General features: G+C 39.0%; 1 protein-coding gene across 1 annotated transcript in view; it reads left to right on the top strand.

Annotated features, from left to right (window-relative positions):
• Positions 1–24,865, top strand: part of LOC130477006 (uncharacterized) — a 95,058-nt gene that overhangs the window by 5,086 nt on the left and 65,107 nt on the right. The window contains exon 2 of the mRNA XM_056849003.1: positions 24,682–24,819. Within this exon, the coding sequence (XP_056704981.1) occupies positions 24,682–24,819 (138 nt within the window). The remainder of the gene's footprint in view (positions 1–24,681; positions 24,820–24,865) is intronic.

Genomic DNA, 24,865 nt, shown 5'->3' with positions numbered 1-24,865 from the left:
TTTAATTTGTTTTAACTAGTGATTGTTTTAATGTATTTTATTATTTATGCCATAAGCCTCCGTGAGTTCCTGTAAGGTAGAAAGATGGCTAATGAATGTTTTAAATAAATAAAATAGCTGCAGAAATGTGGTTCTGGTGCTACCCTTTTTGGCCCAGTAAGATTTTTTTTCTTTCCATCTTCAAAGGAGCTAAGGGTGGCATATAAGAGGGTTATCTCATTTTATCCTCTTTGGAACCTTAGGTTATATTTGACATTACTGATCCATTATGAAATTTGAACCAGGATTGTTAGTTTAGGTCAACAATCTATCCACCGCACAGGACTTCTGTGACAAAAGAAACAATTGTGAACATAAGATTCAGTTATGAAGGCATCTTTGGCAATGTAGTTTCTGTTTGGTTGGATCTGGAAACTTGTTTGATAAATTCTGTGGTTTTGGTTTTGAGACATTTTTCTGGCGCTACAGTAAGTCAATTTAAGCCTGTTTTTTCTGGCTTGGCTATGTGTTACATCTAGCCAACATCTTTTGTATTAACTTTAGCACTGGAGGAAAGCCCATTGGGTATAACCTTTTGACTTAATAAAATTCTCAAATAGGTTTCTGTGTTAAATATATTTATAGCATGCAGGTGTCTTAGGTAGTGACATAAATTATGTACATAACTGCAACACAGAAAAAAAATGTGCTGACATGTACTTTGGAAAATGTTTTAAAGTACAGTATGGTTTTTACATTTTTCCACTAACAGACACCATATACACTTTGACTATCCATTCACGTACAGATGTTTAAGCTTGTGGTACAGTGGTTTTTTCACATAATAATTTTAGTGTTGTATACTATGCTAACTTTCTTTGTGATATCTTTTTTTGTAAACAGTTGTGTGATGGTTCTGGTTTTGTACTCAACACAGATCTTGATTGATATCCCAATCAGCACAGTTGCAATTTTTGACCACCTGTTCTGTGAAAGTGAAGGTCTTGTTCAGATGTGTGTGTCTGTGGGGATGGGTAGGTCGGTGGGAGCTGTGGCTCAGTGGTAGAGCATCTGCTTTGTGTGCAGAAGACCCAAGGTTCAGTCACTGCCATCTTCAGATAAAGAGAGCTAATAGTGAAGGAAAGACCTGAAACCCTGGAGAGCTGCTGCAGGTCAGAGTAGACAATGTTGACCTTGATGGCTTGTATAAAACAGCTTCATGGTGTGACAAAACTCATGGGACTAACTTTGAGGTTTGACCATTTATAACTTTAACAACTTTTCCCCCCGCCCCCAAGGACCAATCCTGCATTTTAAGCAGTCTTTGTTGGTGTGTGTGTGTGTGTGTGTATAATTTTATTTGTGTGTTTCTTCAGTGTTTTAAATAACGGGGAGCTTGTCATGCCTTTTTTCTTGAACAAGAAGTGTTTTGTGGGTTCTTTGTTCATTGGTAAGAAGTTCTCCCAGACTATAGTGTGCAACATCATTCATATAAGTTGAACTAATAAATGAATAAATGCTTTTATCATTTTCTTATTAGTATTTTCCTAAGTCCGTGTAAGGTATATCTCGGCTATTATTATTATTAAGAAAATTTATATCCCACCTTTCTGCCTTTACAATTTAAAATGTACATGATAAAATACATACAACCATTAAAATAAACTCTCCCAAACATACCTCATTAAAATAACTTTAAAAAGAATTAAAAACATATAAAACATTTAAAATGAGACAAAAAATAAAGCATTGGTTAAGAAGGAGGGATTATTTAGGGAATGCCAAACGAAACAAATACGTTGTCACTTGCTGGCGGAATATGGCAACAGACAGGGACAGATAACTCTCCCTGGGAAGAGAGTTCCAGAGTTTTGGTGCCATGACCAAGAAGGCGCTCTTCCAGGTTGCTACCCACCTAATCTTAGAAGGTGGGGGCACCCGAAGCAGGGCCTCCAAAAATGACCAAAACAGTCGATAAGGGATTAAGGGGTCCTTGAGGTATGTTGGTCCCAAACCATATAGGGCTTTGAAGGTCAAGATCAGCACCTTGAATTGTGCCTGGAAACAAATTGGAAGCCAGTGTAGGTAGACCAAGATCGGGATGATATGGTTCCTACAACCCACTCCAGTCAACATCCTGGCTGCAGCGTTCTGTACCAACTGAAGTTTCCAAACACTGTTCAAGGGCAGCCCCGATGGAACGCATTGCTGTAATTTAGTCTAGATGTGACCAGGTCATGCACCACAGTGGCCAGATCTTTTCTGCCCAGGAAAAGCCGCAGCTGACTAACCAGTAGAAGCTCGTAAAAGTTACTCTTGGCCACAGCTGCCACCTGCTTATCCAGCGGTAGACCTGGTTCTTAAGCAGAGATGGTGGCTGATAGAAGAGACATATTCTGACTGCCAATTAATAGTTTTTTGCATTTTTGCCACTCCCCCCTCAGGATTACCATTTTCCCCACTGGGGGGAAACATCAAGTAATTGTAATGGTGCCTGTGTGTTCCCCTTCGTGGGACAAATAGTAGCACTGTCCTTAGGCTGGGTTTACGGGTTTAAAAGTAAAGCCCATGTAGGTGCCTCTACAGTAATTACTCGGGAGGTTGTCCTTTATCCCTGCATTTTTACAAGACTGTTTTTGGTAATCTGGTCTCCAATCTCCATCCCACAAAGATAGTAGCAGTCAGTGAAATCATGACAGACTTAGCAAAGTTTTGCTTTGTTTTCAAACAACAGTAGTAGTTACTTGTGAGTGAGAATGCAACACATATGAAGTAGTACTGTTATTTGGTTATAGTTTGGTTATAATTAATTTGTTACTGTTGCTTGATATTCTTTTCTTTGTAGTCTTGGGGGCCTCCTGAAAGCATACATGGACCACAGCTTAGAAATAACTTTTATTTTTTCCTCATCTTGGCTATTATAACCATCCTTGGACAAAATAAAGAGTCTGTGTAGTGTAGCGGTTAGAGTGTCAGACTAGAAGAGACCCAGGATTGAATCCCTACTTTGCCATGGAAGCTTGCTGGATGACCTTTGGCTAGTCACACACTCTCAGCCTTAACCCCCCTCACAGGGTGGTTGTGAGTGTAAAATGGAGGAGAAGAGAATGAAGTAAGCCTTTCTGGATCCCTGTTGGGGAGAAATATGGGGTATAATTAAATAAATGTCTGTCTTGCCAGAACTATACATTCATCTTGGATAGAAGGGAGACTTCCAAAAACTTTGAAGAAGGCCATGGTGAGGCTAGTGTTGGGGGCGGGGGGGGGGGGGGACACCCAAACCCTTCCTTATCAAGAGGGGATGTGGCTAACTGTTAGGGTTGCCAGGTGTTTGCCATAATTGAATTTTCTGGGAAGGGCAGAATATTCCTTCTTTTGCTTTTCTGTCATTCAGAAATTTTGTTCCAGGAGATCAAGTTAAAATCATAATATATGAAATGTACCCACAATCTCAGCACTTGACCCTCACAGTCAATTGAAAAATAGATTTTTGTTCACTGCTTACAATATTTGAAAAAGTTTTGCAGTTGTTGTGTGAATTATCTTGAAATGTTGTGAATAATTGTGGTAAAAGAGAGAATGGTTTAGAAAGTTCTGCAGCTGATCCTTGTTTTGCAAAATACTCCTCTAGATGGCAACACTTCACTCCTTAAGAGTGTACTGAGAAATGATAAAAGCATGATGATAGCAATCAAATCTGATTTCTGTTTTAAAGACGAAAGAATTGTGCTCAGTTTTTTAAAAACAGTGTCATTTATGAGTAAAAAGTATAACATGTCGTAAAGCTTTATTCATAAAGTTAGCAAGTTTAGAACGAAAGGCCAGGGTTTAAAGAATGTGATATTTTCTTTTTCAAAAAAGCAGGAGCATTGAATTATTCTGCCCTCAAGCAAGGGTGACTTGACCACTTTCTCTTCATCAGACATCTAGACCAGGGATGAATAAGCTCTCTGTTTTTGGAGGTGGCTCTTTTTTCTAGACTGTGGTCCAGGGTCCAGAAGCTTGTGTTATTTCATTTACACTGTAGGACAGCTTCTGTAATTAAGTTTCTGCCATCGAATGGTAAGGACACATACTATATGTTCCATGCAAATGAACATATTTTGTTTATTTAGAGCATTTCTATGCCACATCTTCAATGTAGTGAGCATTTTCATACTGCATACCTATTAATATGAAACCCAAGAGAGATTATGGATACTTGCTTACATTTTTTTTTGCCATCAAGTCACAGCTGACTGATGGGAACCTCATAGGGCCCTGTTGGCGAACCTATGGCATGCGTGCCGCAGCCGGCACGTCGAGCCCTCTCTGTGGGCACTCGCGGACCCGTTGCTTCTGCTTAGGGCTGTGCCGTGTTGCCGTGGTGAGGGCGCTGAGGGCGGTGCTCCTTTCCCCAAGCCCATGCTCCCCAAGCCTGCAATGGCACTCCAACACCTTGCCACGCCCCCCCTCTCAGCTGAGCTGCGGGGCCCCCGCCCGTCTTCAGTTTGTCTGGGGCTCCGCCCCTCTAAAAAAGCATATAGAAAATTCTACAACATTTGCAGACAATCCTACAAGCCATCAGGAAATCTACAAGGAATTTTCTAGCATTGTAGCAGCTGCAAAGGTGAATTTCAGTAACAGATTTTTACAGTTCCGTAAGATGGAGACAACCCTGTGTTTTCTTACTTCTCCAGATAAAGCCAAATTTGAAGAACTTGATCTTTCCTGCCTACACTGGTTAGATTTAGAAAATCTGGAAATGGAGCTAATAGAATTTCAAGAAAGCTCTATCTGGAAAAATAAATTCTATGACCTGCGTGAAACACTTGAGAAGATAGAAGGGATGTCAAAGGACAGCACGGTTAGTTCTGAAAATGAAATCCTTAAAGTGTGGAATTCTCTGCCAAATAATTTTAAGTCAATGAAAGCACTTGGGATTGCTTTCCTTACTTTGTTTGGATCATCTTATGATTGTGAGCAGCTGTTTTCAGCTTTGAATTATATCAAATCTGACACCAGAAACAGGCTAACAGATGACCTGAGTGCTGCATGTGTTGCTCTCAAACTTACAAAGTATGAGCCAAGGGTAGACAAATTATCAGCATGCACACAACAGCAAAAATCACATTAATTGTTCAAAAAAATTGACGATGTCCTCAAAGATGTCACAGAAATGGTGAATTACATCATGGCTCGTTCTCTGAATTGTCGACAGTTTCAAGCACTTCTTGAGGAGGTTCAGACACAGTATAATTGTTTACTTATGTACAATAATGTCCGGTGGCTGAGCAGAGGACGAGTCCTGGAGAGATGCATGCCATATGCAAACTTTTACCTTTCAATAAAAAGTTGTTTGTATCATTGAAAGCTCTGTTATTGTGTTTTTCTTTTAACACAAAATATGTGAATGTATGAGTTGTTTTTTCTAAACTAAAACCTCAGTTTTCAGGTTAAATTGCCGTATTGGCACTTGGCGATAAATAAGTGGGTTTTGGGTTGCAGTTTGGGCACTCGGTCTCTAAAAGGTTCGCCATGACTGTCATAGGGTTTTCAAGGCAAGAGACATTCAGAGGTGGTTTGCCTGCCTGCCTCTGTGTCAAGTCCCTGGTGTTCCTTGGAGGTCTCTCCTCCAAATGCTTGCGAGGGTCAAGGCTGAGAGTGTGTGACTGGCCCAAGGTCACCCAGCAAGTTTCCATGTCAGAGTGGGAATTCGAACCTGGGTTACCCAGATCGTAGTCTGAACCCCTAACCACTATACCCCGCTAGCTCTCTACTTGTTAAAATAGTTTGATTTTAAAAAATTGGTAGGGATTTCAGGGGCCAGATGCAATTTGCAGGCCACCAGTTGTCCATGGCTGATTTAAGAAATGGCTTGGAGGTTTCAAATATGTTTTGTTGCATTATATGTTGAGCGTCGCAGTTACCACAAGCACTTATACCTAAGGACTATGGTACCTGGAAGTGAAATTGTCCCTGGGAGAGCAGAATATCTTTTTAAATTTTTGTACCAAGATTGACAGATGTGTCACTTTCTACATGACCTCCTGTTTTGGTGGCCACTGTGAGAAAGTCCCATGCTGTTTCTTTATTGAACACATCCATTTTGAGTGAAATCAGTGTTTGAGATATTAATCTGCAAATCAATGCTGCCTCTATAAACCTGCTGGCTTCTGCTACTTTGGAGATTATTCCGGTTGGGAAAAATATTGGTGGAGGCTGATCTTCATCATGGGCTGGAAACCGGGGACTAAACTAGTAACTGAATTTGTTGAAATGCTTAAGCTTGCTTATTCAGGTGGTCCCTTTAAAATACTGAATATTGCTGTTTCTCTTGGAAGTCAAATAACTTATGTGGTTTCCCAAAAAGATTCCTTCCATTCTAATTAAATAACTCCCTGTGCATTCTTTTGTAAAATTGTATATTTATTGTGTGTGTAAAGTGCTGTCAAGTCACAGCTGACGTATGGCCACCCCATATGGATTTCAAGTCAAGAGACTAACAGGGGTGGTTTGCCATTGCCTTTCTCTGCATAGTGACCCTGGAATTCCTTGGTGGTCTCCCACCCAAATACTAACCAGAGCCTACCCTGCTTAGTTTCTGAGATCTGACAAGATAAGGCTAGCCTGGGCCATCCAAGTCAGGGCTGTATATGTATTATATTGTGTTATGTAGTAGATTATATTAAGGAATGTGCTATAGTAATCAGTGATCACCAACGGGAAGGGGGGCAAATGAATACTCTTGGGTATTGTTCAGTAAGAAATAGCAGACATTGGATCTCCCCCCCCCCCCAAGCTTGAGGGAGACAATGAAGAATTGGTTGGTTTTTTATTCCAGCCCCTCCTTGGAGTGAAATAATTTTTTTTCATTAATTGTATGTAATTCTGTTATGGGAGTTAATTATGCCTGTTAAAAATGCCATTCTTGATTTAGCCACTGCAAAGCTAAAAGTAGTTAGCCATATGTTTTGCTGTGTAATTTGCGTTTGATTGTAGTGCGAACAGGTCATGCAGATATAGTTGCTATTCAAAATTATATTTCTTTATATCTCACTCTTAAGGCAAAGGCTGTTACCATATATGGAACGAGAAATGCCTGATGTTCAAGCTGGTTCCAGAAAAGGGAGAGGCACTAGAGATCATATTGCAAATATACGCTGATTATTGGAGCATACGAGAGAATTTCAGAAGAAAATCAGCTTGTGTTTCATAGATTACAGCAAAGCTTTTGACTGTGTGGATCATGAAAAGTTATGGCTGGTTTTAAGGGAAATGGGTGTGCCACTACATCTGATCGTTTTGATGCTTAACCTGTACTCTGGACAAGAGGCCACACTTAGAACAGAATATGGAGAAACGGAATGGTTTCCAATTGGCAAAGGTGTCAGACAAGGATGTATTTTATCTCCCTATCTCTTCAATCTATATGCAGAACATATAATTAGGAAAGCTGGATTAGATTTAGATGAAGGTGGAGTGAAAATTGGAGGGAGGGACAATAATTTGAGATATGCCGACGACACTACATTATTGGCGGAAAATAGTGAAGATTTGAAACGGCTACTGCTGAAAGTTAAAAGAGAAAGTGCCAAAGCAGGACTACAGCTGAACATCAAGAAAACAAAAGTAATGACTACAGGAGAATTACACAACTTTAAGGTTGACAATGAGGAAATTGAAATTGTTCAAGACTTTCTGTTCCTTGGCTCCACCATCAACCAAAAGGGAGACTGCAGCCAAGAAATCAGAAGGAGGTTGAGACTGGGAAGGGCAACCATCAGGGAGCTAGAAAAGATTTTGAAGTGTAAGGATGTGTCACTGTCCACCAAGACTAGATTAATTCATGCCATCGTATTCCCTATATGTATGGGTGTGAAAGCTGGACAGTAAAGAAAGCTGATAGGAAGAAAATAGATTCTTTTGAAATGTGGTGTTGGAGGAGAGTGTTACGGATACCGTGGACTGCCAAAAAAAAAACCCAAATCAGTGGGTTATAGATCAAATCAAGCCTGAACTGACCCTAGAAGCTAAAATGACTAAACTGAGGCTATCGTATTTTGGTCATGTCATGAGACGACAAGAGTCACTGGAAAAGACTTCCGGGCGGAGACGGAGCTCGCCAGACGCGAGTTCTCTCGCGGCTTCCCAACCGCTTCCGTGGAGACCCCCCCCAGGCCTGGGGGGAGCCGGCCATATAGGAGAAACTCTCCATAAAGCCCCCCCGGTTCATTCCCGGGGGTCCGATTGCCAGTAAAACGCCTCTGGGCGTCTGGTGAAGAAGGTAGCAGCTGGGGGTGAGTCCACTGAGACTATGGCGGCCGTCCGCTCTATCCCTTCCTTCCCCCCCCACTTCCCTTTTTTTTAAAAGAACTTTTTTAAACGATATAAAAACAAACCAAGAACTCAATAATTCAAGAACTTATCTTAACTTACCTAATCTCTGAATACCTGCTAAAGGGGGCTGCGTATGAGCGAAGACAGCCGGAGGCGAGAAGAGAGAGGAGAGGAGGGGGGGGGATTTTTCTGCGGCTGTGAGTTCCAGGCTCGGGGCTGCTGAGGCTTCCTTCTGTGTGTTCGTGCCAGGAAACATTCGAGGGTCTCTGTGCAGCTGCCCTGGTCCAGTTGGCCCACCCGGGTGCGGGCGGGCGGACGGGGGCAGGGCGGGCTGTAGGAGACCGGGCAAAGAGGCGGCGGTGGCGAAATAGCAGCGCAGCGGCAGTCCCGGCTGGAGACTCCCTCCCTGTTTTCTTCCCGACCCCCCCTCCAAGAAACACAACGTTCGTTTGGGATTTAGCTCCGCGCCCCCAGGATTGTATTTTTTCTTTTCTTTTTTTTCTATTTTTTCGTTGTAAAGCTCCTGCTCTGAAGTGAACTTGAAACGGAGCAGAAGGGGGAAAAAAAAAATGGAGCCCGACTGCCAAAGTTAGCTTTCGTTTCTTCTTCTGAAAGAACTGAAGAACGCTTTGCTGCCCTCCTGTGGCCGCTGGACCAATTGCAGTTAATTTTCTCCATTCATCTCCATATATACTAGACTGAGATTCTGGTTCTCCTCCTCAATCTGACCAAGAGTAAATTAACTTTCAAAATAATACATCATTGAAAATTACAGTTTGAGCTATAAGGGTGATAATTAACGAAATATTATTGATCTTTTCTCATGTAAACAACTCAATTAGTTTTATTTTTGCAATCATTTGAATTAATGTTCTGGTCTGATTCAGTATATTGAATGCATAGAATGCAATGCATTGTTAGATTTATATCAGATTTCTAGGCCCTGTGGGGGTGGAAGTGGTTGGTTTGCCATAATTTTTCAGCCTGTGCAACTTGAATTGATAATTTCCAGGTTTTTTTTGTGACTACTATGAGGAAGAGATTTACAAGTTTTGCACACCGACAATCTCAGAAGTTGAAAGGCAAACAACAAAAATTTTTTTAGAAGAATTCGTAGTCTCCGAAGAAGAAGAACAAGAGGTTGATGTTGCAAAATTTAAACCCACATTAGAGAATATACAAGATAAAAAAAATAAAAGTGAGGTCATGGCAAAAGAAAGTCAAGATTTTTTCCTACGCACACAGGAGATGATACTAGATTTGAAAACTTCTTTACAGAAATCAATACAAGATTCAGAACAAAAGGTTCTTCAAAGTATTTCTAAGGTCGAAGAGAAACTCTAACTCAACTCCCAAGAAATTGTTAAAATCAAACAGAAGCAAGACGAAATTGAGACATCAGTAACACATCATACTACAGAACTTCTGGAACAATCAAAAATAATTCAAGATCTTTCAATTAAAACTGATGCCCATGAAGTGAAGCTTCGAGATAAAAATATCAAATTTCGCGGGATTCCTGAACATTTCGGGAAAGAAACTTTAGAATCAGATATCAGGACACTTCTCCATGACAATTACGATTTTGAAGAAGACGATACTCTCCTGGAATTTTGCTACAGAATAAACTCATTTTATGCCACCAAGTATAAAAAACCAAGAGATATACTGGTGAGATTCGTCCACAAAAGAACTAGAGATCTCCTGTTAAAGACACAAAGAGACGACCCACTAATCTGGGAGGGGAACTCAATACAGATCCTAACCGATCTTCCGAGAAGTGTCCTAACAAAAAGGAAAGAGTATAACGATTTGAAGCAAGAATTGGACAAGCGACAAATTAGGTTTCGTTGGCTCATTCCATATTCACTAGAGATTTCCTTGCCGCAAGGGAAAAGGATAATTCACAATCAACTCCAAGCTAAAGATCTACTTGAAGAACTCAAAATTCAAGAAGACATAGTTCCAAAAAATCCTGAAGATTCTCCAGAAGAAGGCCCCAGTAAACCCCAACCGACTCAGAAGGGAAAAAAACAACCGCTTGAGAAACGAGAACTTAGAAAAAACAAGAAGACTTCTGAAGGTGACAAATTAAATCAAGCTGCTGCCTTGTAGAATTGAATCTTAATTTCACCATGAATTATTTGCAGATAACATCACTAAATATTAATGGTCTTAACTCTCCCAATAAAAGAAAAAGAGTTTTTCACAGCTTAAAAAAGCAAAAGAAAGACATCTGCCTTCAAGAAACCCATATAAAAAAAGATCATGAAATTTTTTTACACACAAATCATCTTGGAATCCCTTACTTGGCATCGGCGAAGGTGAAGAAGAGAGGCCTTGTAACTTACATCAACGAGAAAGTCTTGACGGTAAAATCCCATATAGCAGACCCGGATGGACGTTACCAGATCTTAATTCTCTTTGGATCAGATGGAATTTGCTTCACAATAGTGCATATCTATGCTCCGAATGCTGCCAAAGAAACTTTCTATGAAACACTGTTTAAGAATCTCACAGAATACCATCACGGATGCTGCCAAATTATAATTATAGGAGATTTCAACGCAGTTGTGAACCCCATGATTGACAAGACTCATAGTAGCACATCCGGAAAGTTGCCGAAGAGTGTTTTTAAATTTATGAAAGAATTTGACTTAATTGATATATGGAGAACGAAAAATCCAAAAACAAAAGATTATACTTTCTATTCAAATCGTCACAAATCACACTCAAGAATTGATATGTGCTGGACTTCTAGATCAATGACAACAAATGTGGAGAAGATACTCATAGCACCCAGGATATTGTCAGATCACAATCCAATTGAATTGACCTTAATAAGAGGCAAAACAGGGATCAGAAGATGGCAGATGAATGATCAATTATTCCAGAACAAGCAAATACTTGAACAATGCAAACATGACTTGAAAGAATTTTTTATTTTAAACAAAACAGAAGATATGTCCGATCTTGTCATATGGGACGCCAGCAAAGCTTTTATAAGAGGGAAAATGATCGCTTTGAATTCCAAAAAAAAAGAGAGACAGAAGAAATTTAAAGAATTACAAGATCAATTAAGGAAATTGGAAAAGAAAGTCCAGATTAAGCCAGACAAAACCATCTTACATGATATAAAGATGACCAAGCACCAAATAGAGTTGATAGAAACAGAAGAAATCAGAATAAAAGTTAAATATGCCAAGCAGAGGTATTTTGAAAGAGCAAACAAGCCAGGTCGTTTTTTAGCCAATCAACTTCGACAACAAGAGAAGAAAAGAAAGATAATCGGTGCCAAAGCTGATGGGATAACTTATAACAAACAAGATGAAATCTTATAACAAACAAGATGAAATCGAAAAAATATTTTTGGAATACTACAAGCAACTTTATTTGAAGAATGATTTGCGAGAACAAGGACTTTCAACTTATTTAGCTGATGCACAACTACCCAAACTTTCATTAGATGAACAAGATAACAACTCAAGAAATTGTGGAAGCCATCAATAACCTAAAATCAGACAAGGCACCTGGACCAGATGGTCTAACACCTCAATACTATAAACTGCTAGAACACCAATTAACCCCGGTTTTACTCTCTCTATACAACGAAGTAATAGAACACGGTAAGATCCCTCCGTCATGGCAAGAAGCTCACATCTCACTAATCCCAAAAGAAGCTGCAGACCAATGCCTTCCCCAAGCTTATAGACCAATATCATTATTGAATATTGACTACAAAATTTTTGTTTCCATAATTACCAAAAGATTTCAAAAATATATCGGAAACTTGGTACATCCAGACCAAACAGGCTTCATCCCGAAAAGACTCATGATGGATAATGTGAGACTGGTTCTCAGTGCTATAAAATACGCAAAGTCAAAATCATTAAAAACAGCAGTGATATTTTTAGATGCTGAAAAAGCCTTCGACAATGTTTCTTGGCACTTCATTAGTAAAACACTACAACAAATGGATTGTGGAGAAACTTTACTTAAAGTTTTTAATACGATATATTCGGTGCAAAGAGCTCGTCTCTTGATTAATGGTCAACTATCCACAGAATTGAACATCACAAAAGGTACCAGACAAGGCTGTCCTCTTTCTCCATTTTTATTCGATTTATCAATGGAGGTCTTTTCTAATTATATAAGAAATGATCCAAACTTCCGGTTGGGCAAGATGGCGGAGTGACCGCACCTTCAGGAGCGGGAGCGAAAATTGCCTGTTCTGTGGCTAAAAACTGGACTCTTTAGCCCCGAGTGAGAAGATTTCTTCCAAAACTCAACTCTCAATGAGAGGAGGAACGTCGCGACCCAAAAAAAAGGGGTTCTGGACGCACCAGCAGGCGAATTTCAGGCAAGTCCTATAAAGCTCCGACCTTCCAACCGACTACCCCCCCCAACCTCTCCTCCGTCCCTTCCTTCCTTTCCTAATATTACTCCCTTTGCCTTAGGTAAGAAGAAATTAATACAAATAGGATATTAAAACGATAAGAACGTCACTAACTTTTTTTTCTTTTTCTTTTCCGGTTACCCCCTGACGGCCCCCGGGGAGGGCGAGGCGCAAGAATTGGGCGGCGAGACCAGCTGCAGCGGCGGCGAGACCGGCGGAGGCGGCGGAGACGCTGACCGATAAGGGAAGACAGGCTGCGAGAGGCGGGCAGGCCGGCACAGAACCGCGAGAAGACAAAGGCCCCGGTAGCTGGCGAGTGAAAACGGCAGAGCGACTAACAAAGAACCCCCCCGAGACTGGTGGGATAGGAGCAGGCCCCCGAAGAAGAATAAGAGTCTCGAGGGCTGCTTGCGTGCTAGCGGGACGGCGCTGACTCGCGAGGAGTGCGCACAGGACCGCGGAATGTAAGAGGCGCCTGCGCCGACTCCTGAGGAGGCAGCACCTTGCAGTGACGGGCAGGACCAGCTGCCGGCAGTTCTGGTGACGTTAACCTGTTTTACATAAGACTACAAGTCCCAGGATACTTTGCGACTAGCCCTAACTAATTTAAGCCAGGGGGGAAGAAGAACTTCAACCATTATCAATTGAGGATACTTGTGGGATATATATTAATGTCATAGAGGGGTGTGTGATAAATAATCAAGTGCTCCAGTGACAACAAGGATATGTATTGAATTTATTATTTATTGAATTTACTGAATTTAAGTAAGTTTAATTTATTTAAATAATTAAAAAAAAACTGCTATTTTTTTGTGAAGAAATTAATGTGCCTCTATTAAATTGATTACTATATCTTTATCTGCTATAAGGAATCTGATTTAAATATCTAATTAAGACTTTACTGAATTAATTGTTGTGCCTAATATGACTGATCTGATTTAAATATCTAATTAAGACTGACCAATATTTAAACAAACAAACAAACAAAAACTACTTACTCTTACGTTTTATAACCGTGCATGTCTGGCACTTATTCAGAGTTACAAACAAGAAGGAAAATATATAGATATAATTTAATGAAAAAAAATAGAAAAACAGATAAAGCTAGTATTTTGACTTTAAATAAAAATCTGGAAGAAGAGGAGAAAGAAGAAGAAGAAGCAGACAGTGCAGTAGAATCTACAAGTCATCAACTTCAACAAAAAAGACCTAGTAAAGTACAATCTAATATGGAGAAGGCACTGGAGAAATTGGCTGCCCAACTGACGGCACTAACAACCCAATTAACAGGAACAGAACAAAGATTAGAAGCAAAAGTAGATCAAATAAACAGTAAGATGGATAAGGTAAACAAAGACCTAGAAAGGTTGACTAAAGAATGTAACTCGGTCAGAACAGATGTACAAACGGTACAGATGGAAGTAAAGACAGTTAAACAGGAATTGGTGACTGGACTCCAGGACATTAAACAAAAAATAGAGGAAAACGCTAAGGACATACGGGATAATAGAGAAGATATTAAGAAACTTAAAACAAGACAAACGGAGACAGAGCGAATACAATCTGAACACAAAGCCTGGACAGAAGAAGCGGAAAACAGACTTGCCACAACGGAAATGCAAGTAAGAGAGAATAATTTGCGTTTCCAAAAAGTGTCAGAAGATATGCCCCAAGAAAGCCTAGGAGAAAACATGACACAGCTGCTCGCTTCTTATCTTGATATTGACGAAGAAGCTGTTGATATCAGGGAAATTTATAGAGTTAACTCCAAATACGCGACTTCAAAAAAACTCCCAAGAGAAATCTTAATAAAATTTGCGGACAAACGAATAAAAGAGGACATACTGAATAAACAAAGAGAGGACCCACTAGTATATAAAGGAAAAGAAATACAGATCTTCCCAGACCTACCATTCTCAGTAAGGAAAAGAAGGCGTGAATTTGACTCCCTACGTAAGTTACTACGTGATCGGGAGATAAGATATAGATGGGTGGGACCGTACTTCTTAAGTGTTCAACTCTCCTCTGGTAGAATCTTAATACGAACAATAGAAGAAGCTTATGACTTAGAAGAAGAAATTAAAATAAAGACCAAAGGAAAAGACACTAGAACTGGTGGATCAGGCTCACCACGAAACAAAAATAAGAATTCGGTGACAAACCAAGAAGGTCTAATGGATGAGGCGGCAGCCTTCAAGTAAAAAACAACATGACGGATGGCCTAGAAATATTATCTAGCAACATAAATGGCTTGAACATACCACAAAAAAGAAATAAAATATTTCATGCGCTTTCCAAATACAAAGCGAATATAATATGTCTGCAAGAAACGCATATAAAAAGAAAATACAATTATTTACTAAATAACAAACGACTTGGCACAGTATACACATCTTCAGCGTTGGAAAAAAAGAGGGGCATAGCAATATATATTAAAGATCCTACTATCAAAGTTTTGGAAAGTATAAAGGACGCCAAAGGCAGGAAACTAACGCTTAAGTTACAACTCTCAACAGGAGAAATAAAAATATTAACATCTATATATGCACCACTGACGTCAAAGGAAATTTTTTTCACAGAGCTCTTTACAACACTTGAAGAACAATTGGAACATGAGATCATTGTCATCGGGGATATGAATGGAGTTTTGGATGCCAAATTGGACAGATCTAAAAATCAAAAAAGCGGTAAACTTCCAAAAAAGGTAAAATTAGACATGCAGCGTCTCAACCTGTTGGACATCTGGAGAACCAAAAATCCCAATACCAAAGATTATACATTCTATTCGGATAGACATAGGACCTTTTCAAGAATTGATATGTGTTGGACCTCGAATACCTTAGTGAAAAATCTAGAATACATCAAAATACTACCTCGGACTCTGTCAGATCACAACCCGTTAGTAATAAAATGGCACAGTCAGAAGAAGAAAATATTCAGATGGAGATTAAACGATACATTACTCAATAAGGAAAAAGACCTTAACACAGGCCGTGAAGAACTTAAGGAATTCTTACTGAGAAATGAAACACAAGGAATGAGTCAAGCAACAATCTGGGACTGCTCGAAGGCCTACATGAGAGGCATCTTTATTTCACTAAACTCAAAAAACAAAAAAGATCGGGAAAAACGTTTGACAGATCTTCAAACCAACCTGGCACAGTTAGAAAAAACTCATCAACGAACAAATAGCAAAAAAGCCCTGAGAGAGCTCAAAAAGGCTAGACATGAAATTGATCTATTCTATACAGATGAAATGGCAAAAAAACTAAAATTTATAAAACAGAGACACTTTGCATACGCAAACAAGCCGGGCAAGTACTTGGCATCGATGATTAAAACAGAAAAACAGAAAAGAACAATATTCGCAACAAAAATAAAAGGGCAGATAACACATAAAGAAGATGAAATAACACAGTGTTTCCTAGAATACTTCGATGATTTGTACAAAAAGAAAAAACAAAATGAATCAACGGAGGAGATAAAAACCTATATTCAACAGAATCATCTGAACTATCTTTCCAAAGAAGATATAACTTGTTTAAACCAAGAAATCACTATTGAAGAAGTAAAACAAGCAATTAAGAAATTAAAGAGTGGGAAGACGCCAGGACCAGATGGTTTTACAGCCATATATTATAAATCGTTTATGGAAGAAGTGGCCCCAACGTTAGTAAAAGTGATGAATGAAATATATAAGAAAAAGAAGGTGCCAGATTCTTGGAAAGAAGCATATATAACGCTTATTCCTAAAGAAGGAACAGATCTAACGCTACCCTCCTCATATAGGCCAATATCCTTGCTTAACACAGATTATAAAATATTCACAACAATAATTGCACAAAGATTGTTAGCTCATGTAGAAACACTAATTAATCCAGATCAGACAGGCTTTATTCCCAAACGTCAAATGGCAGACAATATTAGGTTTCTGATCAACGCGCGAGAGCTTGTAAAATACAGAAAAGAAAAAATAGCCTTTATTTTTGTGGATGCGGAAAAAGCCTTCGACAACATTTCATGGAATTTTATAAAACAGGTGGTCTACAGTATAAGCAATGACGGCAACTTATTTCAGTGGATATCTAGTATATATATGGATCAGCAAGCGAAACTTTTAATAAATGGCACCCTGACTAAAGATATCATTATTGAAAAAGGAACCAGACAAGGTTGCCCTTTATCACCTTTGTTATTCAACCTAACACTAGAAGTATTGGCAAATAAAATTAGATCAAACCAGAGAATAACGGGCCTAAGTGTACAAGGAGAAGAATTTAAAATCAGAGCATATGCCGATGATGTTTTGTTAACAATTTCACAACCAAAGTCTAGCATTAAAGAACTCATGAATGACATTCAGCTCTATGGACAACTGGCGGGTTATAAACTTAATAAAACCAAAACGAAAATTTTTCTAGAACATCTAACAAAAGAAGAGGAATTAGAAGTAACAAATATCTCAGGATTCACAATATCAACTAAACCAATAAAATATCTGGGAATAACTTTTCCAAAAAAATCCCAAGATTTATATAATCACAATTATCAAACGGTCTGGAACAAAATTGAATGTGAACTCCAAATTTGGTCTAAGCTAAAAGCTTCCTGGTTGGGCAGAATATCTTTAATTAAAATGAATATACTTCCAAGACTTAACTTTTTGTTTCAAATGATCCCCATCAAAATTCAAGACAAGGTTTTAAAATCTTGGCAACGTAAAATTAACAGATTTGTCTGGGACAAAAAACGTCCACGAATAAAATTCAAAATTATGACGGATGAAAAGAAAAGAGGAGGCATGTCTCTTCCAAATTTAACAATGTACCATCAAGCGGCGACCTTGGTATGGATTAAAGATTGGATTATGCAAACTAACGAAAGGACTACCAAATTAGAGTTGGCAAGTTTGCAAGGTGGAGTACATCATCTGTTATGGGGAAAGAACTGGAAGAAGAGCCTAGAAGCAATGGGAGGCCACCCAATTGTAGAAAATATGGTGGCAGTGTGGCGAAAACTGAAACCCAGATTAAGTTTTGAAAAATCACTACTGATGGCGCCCTTTAACGCCTATGGCTTAGTAGCTGATAGGAAAACATATGGGAAAATACAATATCAGAGTCTGGTAAAAACAGATGGTTCCATCAAGACACTAATAGAATTACAAACTGACTATCCACAGATGTCTTGGCTGATATATCATCAATTAATTTCAAGATTTAAAGAGGACTGCTGGATTCGGGGAGTTCTAAAAGGTAAAACAGATTTTGAACAGTTGATAAGCAAGCCAACAGATCATCTTTTAGGTAAAATTTATCGGCTGCTGTTGACATACGATACGGAAGATGAACAAATAAAATCATGCCAAATCAAATGGATGGAAAATCTCAACGAGATCATAACAACGGACGAATGGGAACAGCTATTTCGTGGTAATCTCAAATTTACTCTATGTCAAGGAATTCAAGAAAACTGGCTGAAAATGTTGCACAGGTGGTACATTACGCCAAGCGATATCCAGAATATGAACAGCTCGACATCTGGCTTGTGTTGGAAGTGTGGTAAAGCCAGAGGCACTTTCTATCACTGCTGGTGGACATGTACACTAGTCCAAAAATTCTGGAAGAAAATTCATAGGAACATAGAAACTATAGTCGGTCAACCTATTACATATGACCCCAAACTTTTTCTCCTGAGTAAAACACCAGATGCATGTACTAAAGACCAACAGATCATACTGAAATATCTAGTAACAGCGGCAAGAATAGTCCTAGCTTCACTGTGGAAAACAGAAAAAATACCTAAAATTGAACTCTGGATTGATAAAGCATATGAATTCATATCAATGGCACACCTAACAGAACTATTACAAACAGACACTCAACATTCAAAAAAAGACAAATGGCACACCTTCTATGAATTTATTAAAACTAAAAAGCAACAATAAATTTGATAATTGTAATGAAACTAAAGTTGATGAAGTAACATAACATGTTAAAAACTGATGATAATTGTAACCTTGTTAAGGGGGTAAAAATATGACTGTTTCCTTTGTTTATGTTTTCCCTGACCTTTTTTCCTTTCCTGTATTCCCATTCAATACTAGAAATTAATAAAAATATTTATAAAAAAAAAAAAGAAATGATCCAAAAATCAAAGGTTTAACAATAGGAAACGAAGAACACAAAATCAAAAGTTATGCAGATGACGTTGTTTTAATTTGTCAAAACCCTGAGCAAACACTCTCACACGTTTACAATCATCTTACCGAATATGCAAAATACTCTGGGTATAAACTTAACAAAACAAAGACGAAAATATTGACTTTTAATTTAACAGCAGATGAAGACAAGCTCATAGAAGATATTACAGGATGTCGAATTACCAAAGAATCAGTGAAATATTTGGGTGTCAATATATCTTCACAAAATAACACGCTTTTAAGGTCAAACTATTTGAAAATCTGGGGAGAAATAGAAAAAGATTTGAGTCGATGGTCAAAGATGAACATCTCATGGTTAGGAAGGATATCGACGATAAAGATGAACGTTCTTCCTAGATTAAATTTTTTATTTCAATATTTGCCGATTGACATCCCTGAAAGGACATTAGACAGTTGGCAAAAACAAATCAACCGATTTGTCTGGAACAGAAAAAAACCGAGAGTAAGATTCAAAGTCCTTCAAGATGAAAAGAAAAGAGGAGGGCTGGCAATGCCCAATATTAAACTATATTACCATGCAGCCTGCCTAACTTGGATAACTGAATGGATAAAACAACCAAAAAGTCGACATCTTACTTTAGAACGAGCGGACTTGAGACAGGGTTTTCACAAAGTTTTGTGGGACCCTAAATCAAAAATCCAAAAAGATAAAGTACAAGAAGATTGCGATGTCAAAATAGGGTTATTAAAAGTCTGGAAAAGATACAAAAAGAGAATAAGTCCTTCTCCACCGTCTATAATGTCACCAACTGAAGCTTATCACGATAATGTTAAAGTAAAACCAGGTGTTCATTTTACCTACAACGACATGATAGAGTCTACGGGTGAAATCAAGGATTTGTTCAAACTTCAAGAAAAATTTCAAAAGCTGAACTGGTTAATTTTTTTACAACTGAGATCCAATTTGCAAAAAGACTGCTTATATCCACAACCATTTCGTGAACTAACTGAATTTGAGCAGTTAATATCCAAAAATGACTCACACATATTAGGAAAAATATATAAACTGCTCTTGAAATACGACACAGAAGAAGAACAAGTGAAAACAAACATGATAAAGTGGATGCAAAACTTTGGAGAAATGATTAATATGGATTTATGGGAGAAACTTTGCTCCTCCGAATTGAAATACACTGTTTCCCAAGAAGTAATAGAAAATTGGTATAAGACCTTCTATAGATGGTACCTGACTCCCAATATGCTTTCTCAAATGACAACTCCAGGGAAAAAAGGCGCATGTTGGAAATGTCAAGAATCAGACGGTTCTTATTTTCATGTTTGGTGGACATGTCCAAAGCTACAACCATACTGGAAAAGAGTTCATCGTGAATTACAACTGATGTTAGATGTGAAGTTTACATTTGATCCAAAATTTTATTTACTCAGTATATTACCGTCAAATTTACCTCAAAAATCGCATGACGTTTTTAAATATGCCACAACAGCTACCAGAACAACCCTAGCAAGAACATGGAAACAAACCCATACACCCGAAATTGACGATTGGAAAGGAAAACTTTTGGAATATGCAGTAATGGCTAAAATGACTGATGAACTAAATCCTAAATCCGGTGAATCTACTGAGCAATTTCAGGAAAAGTGGGCATCTTTTTATACATATATGAAATGTAATCAATATAATTAATCCATGTTAAAATATTAAAATACCTTGTAGAATACTTTTTACCTTAAATAACTGTCTAACAAGAATAAGAAATTAGAAAATTCAAGAGATATTATGAAGCAATAACCTTAAACCAAAGTTACTTCCTAACTTTACTGTATTCAGAAATCATTATATAATACTGTATTGTTTTTATAATGTTAATAGCTATCCCTTTCCTTTTTTCCTTTTCTGTACCCCTCAAAGATATAAAGAAAGAAAAAAAAAGAGTCACTGGAAAAGACAGTCATGCTAGGAAAAGTTGAGGGCAGCAGGAAAAGAGGAAAACCCAACAAGAGATGGATTGACTCAATAAAGGAAGCCACAGCCTTCAATTTGCAAGATCTGAGCAGGGCTGTCAAAGATAGGACATTTTGGAGGACTTTCATTCATAGGGTCGCCATGAGTCGGAAGCGACTTGATGGCACTTAACACACACACACACACACACATCTCATTCTGAACTCAGCCACGCAGTATGGATCAAAGAATCCATAAAATGAGGCCATGTATAGCTGGGGGAATTTTTCTACATACCTGGGAAAGTCTACTTTAAAAAAATGGCGATGAGGGTCAAAATTCCATTTGGGGCTGCTTAACAATGCCTATAAACCATGCTGCAGTCTGAGAGTGGTTGAGGAAAGAGGGGCAACTCTGGCAGTGACAGGAAAGTTGGGGAGGCAGGAAGACATGGTGACGGGGTAGGGGGGTAGGAAGCAGAGGCCAGTGGGGAGGAGAAGACAACAGAGGCCATGCTGCACTTAGACAAGGTACAAAGTACATATCAGCTGAAAAAAAATGTGATACAATTGTTTTAAAAACCTTTGCAAAATAATGAGTGTCTGGATTATATGGCTAATGTGGAACATAGGTTTGCAATTTCAAATTTTGTTCTCTAATAAGGGAGGCCAGCTCTCTCGCCCCCTGCTAGCTCTGCCTGCTGCCACCCAGCTGGATGGTGGAGTGAAGGTGCTGGAGGAAATGGGGAGGTGAGAAATTAGTGGTAGACCAACATCATGGCGTCACTTCCATTGTGACCCATAAGTGATGTCATTGCGTAGGGGAGAAGCTCCGGTGTTGCCCATATGCATTGACATCACTTCTGGGTCATGTCAGAAGTGACATCACTGCATCTCTGTTGAGTGCCTCCCTGGGTAAGTCTCCTGATGGCTGCCAGCCTTGTGGGCTGGCAGCTCTGTCTCTAGTACTGGCTTCTTTGAGGTACTCTTTGTACCTACTTTTAAGTTCTTTCTTTTTCTTCTTTCATATGGACAAACTATTGCATATTTTGATTATATTTGGCTAGTGCTATGCAGAAAAGCAAGAATAATCTGCAGTGTTGTACTATTGTATTCAGTAACTTTTTAAATAACCGGGCATTTAATTACTACTAAAACCTTGTTTTTGCTAATGATATTTTTATAAATGGTATATGAATATTTGGTCTGTTATGAAGCAGGCTAAATTTGATTTAAATCACAATTTAAATCACTAGTTAGTAAGACTTGATTTACATCATAGTTTTCTACATAAAGACTCATTCTTGATTCTTAAATCTTAATATTTACAACCAGATGAAGGTTTCATTTTTAGAATAATAACTTTTCAGAGTAGTTTTACAGTTGTATCAAGAAATTAGTGATTTGTTTATACTGTTAGAAATACATAGATAGTTCACCTTACAATAATTTCATAATTATCTCTCTCCATTTTCATTCGGGCTACCGGGCCTTGCATTCCTTTTGTATGTTTGCATTTTGTATGCATGCCTGCCTTACCCAGTGGTCCCAGACTGTTTAGGGCTTTAAAGGTGAGTACCAAAACCTTGAACCTGATCCGGTACTCAATCTGGAGCCAGTGCAGCTAGCGGAGCACTGGTTGTATATGCACCCTCCACGGAGTCCCTGTAAGGACTTGCGCCACCGCATTCTGGACCAGTTGAATTTTCTGGAGCAGCCTCAAGGGAAGCCCTGCGTAAAGTGAGTTACAGTGGTCTAACTGGAGGTGACCATTGCATGGATCACTGGGGCTAGGTCAGGTTGAGATAGGAAGGGCATCTGTTGCCTAATCTGGTGAAGATGATAAAATGCCATTCTGGCTACAACTACCACATAATGGGGCCTATCAGATTTAGTCCCAAGCTGGAGATATGCAAGCGAAAACAAATGCCAGACACTGCCTCCCTATGGCAGGCATTTTGCTGTTCATTGCCAAATGTACAGTTCATTGTTCGGTCACCTGTGTCTGACATTTTAGCACATTTGAAGCAGTTCTTAGTGCCATGCTTCTTCTCAGAAACTTTCTTTGGCACTGCAGACATTGCCTAGCTCATTATTCCCTGCAGAAGGTTAAGGCCTTTTCTGTCATACCGGAACTATTCACTAATTAGAGCCCTTCGTTTGGCACTGAATGTGTCGGGCCTGCAAGTTTTCCTGCTGGGATCAATGGCATTTGTGTTTGCTTTCATAAATGTACAATGGATGCAAGCCTCAATGGAGGACTGCCTACTCAGCTCGTGCTAAAGAAAACTCATGCAGACCTTTCTAAAATGCAACCATTACCATAATGAGCAAGAAGAGGGAACTTTGGCCAAGATTCATGCTAGGCTAGTCACCAGAAAACAGGGACATTTCTGTCATCTGCTAAGGCTGGAGAGCGAGAGATTTAAAACAGATAAAAGGAAGTATTTTTTCACACAAAGCATAGTTAAATTGTGGAACTCCCTGCCCCAGGATGTGGTGATGGCTGCCAGCTTGGAGGGCTTTAAGGGGAGTGGACATATTCATGGAGGAGAGGGGTATTCATGGCTATTAGTTAGAATGGATAGTGGTCATGCTGCATATCTATTCTCTCTAGTATCAGAGGAGCATGCCTATTATTTTGGGTGTGGTGGACACGGGCAGGATGGTGCTGCTGCAGTCGTCTTGTTTGTGGCTTCCTAGAGGCACCTGGTTGGCCACTGTGTGAGAAGACTGCTGGGCTTGATGGGCCTTGGTCTGATCCAACAGGGCCTTTCTTATGCTCTTATGTTCTTATTTGTATTTCTAGCATGAGTGTATTTGAAAAGCAAAATGGGGAAAGAAAGGAGTGTATTTCCATTGTTCTGAGGTCATAGATGGGCTGTGGGAAGAAATGTAAGAGAGTTGTTAGTGCGACTGCATTTTATATGTTGAACTGAAAAAACTTGCCTCGTAACTTGAAAAAGTGCAGGTTGGCTTTGGTGCAAGTGTCTGTACTAATTATAATTCGTAAACCACTATGCTTGAAGGAGCAGACAAACAGTGTGTGAGAATGGCATTCTGGGAGTAAAACTGTTATTTCAGGGTTTTTGGAACAGGTGGAGGGCAGTGGAAGTATTGGCTTAGATAAGAACAAACAACATCTGTAGAAAAGGCAGAAACTGGACCACTGTTTACAACTCCAATCGTTGCTAGTGTTATTACAAGCATTGGTGTAGTTTTTGTCAGTGATGCTTTCATGACCATTTTCTGGGGACACAAAAGGGAATTTCTTGGACATCAGTCTAGCGCTGGGTTGAGTCAATAAACTAACTTACATGGAAATTAAGAGGACATTGACAGAGCTAAAACTCCTCTGTTCATGGTAAGTGATGGTGAGGAAACATTCTTTGGTGTTTAAGGTTGATGTGTACCAGTTTTTGTCCAGTTTAAGTAGAACATTCTTATGCATATGACTGACAGGCATATTCAAACAACTGTGATTTGGAGTCTTGCAAAATTAGCTTTATATGTTTAGGGGCTTGTAAGAAGAGATACACAACCACCGAATAGATGTAACTTTTTGGAAAATCTTTCAAGTGTGGCACTGGTTGTAAATCAGCAGTATCAAAAATACTGTTGCAGAAAATTCCATTCTTGGTCTTCAGTAGTAGGTAGCATCAGATACCCTGCTGAACATGTACCACTTGACTGATGAATCGAAAGGTGATGTAGAGCTGATTAAATGTGTTCCACTGCGTGGATTAAAATATAGTTCATTAATTTTTGGCATTTTAAATTCTCTTCTCCCTATAGAGGGTTTACTAAATGTTGGCTGTGCCTCTTGACATCTGTGCTGTGTTGCGACTGTGTGTTTTTAAAGGTTGGAAGGCCCTCATCTAAGAGCCCTGCAAGCAGCCACCTTTTTCTGGATTCATCATTTCAAGATAATTCAGTGCTCAGAAGGGATGAACATAACAATGAAATTCATACTCCATTTATGAACAGGAGTGAGCAAAAGGTAAAAAAAAAAAAAAAAGAGTTCTTGTGTCCAGTAAGTCAACCGG

This window comes from Euleptes europaea, chromosome 4 (genome assembly GCF_029931775.1).
Source record: "Euleptes europaea isolate rEulEur1 chromosome 4, rEulEur1.hap1, whole genome shotgun sequence".
Classification (NCBI taxonomy): Eukaryota; Metazoa; Chordata; class Lepidosauria; order Squamata; family Sphaerodactylidae; genus Euleptes; species Euleptes europaea.
The sequence above is the reverse complement of the archived record's forward strand: the minus strand, read 5'-3'. Positions and strand labels throughout refer to the sequence as shown.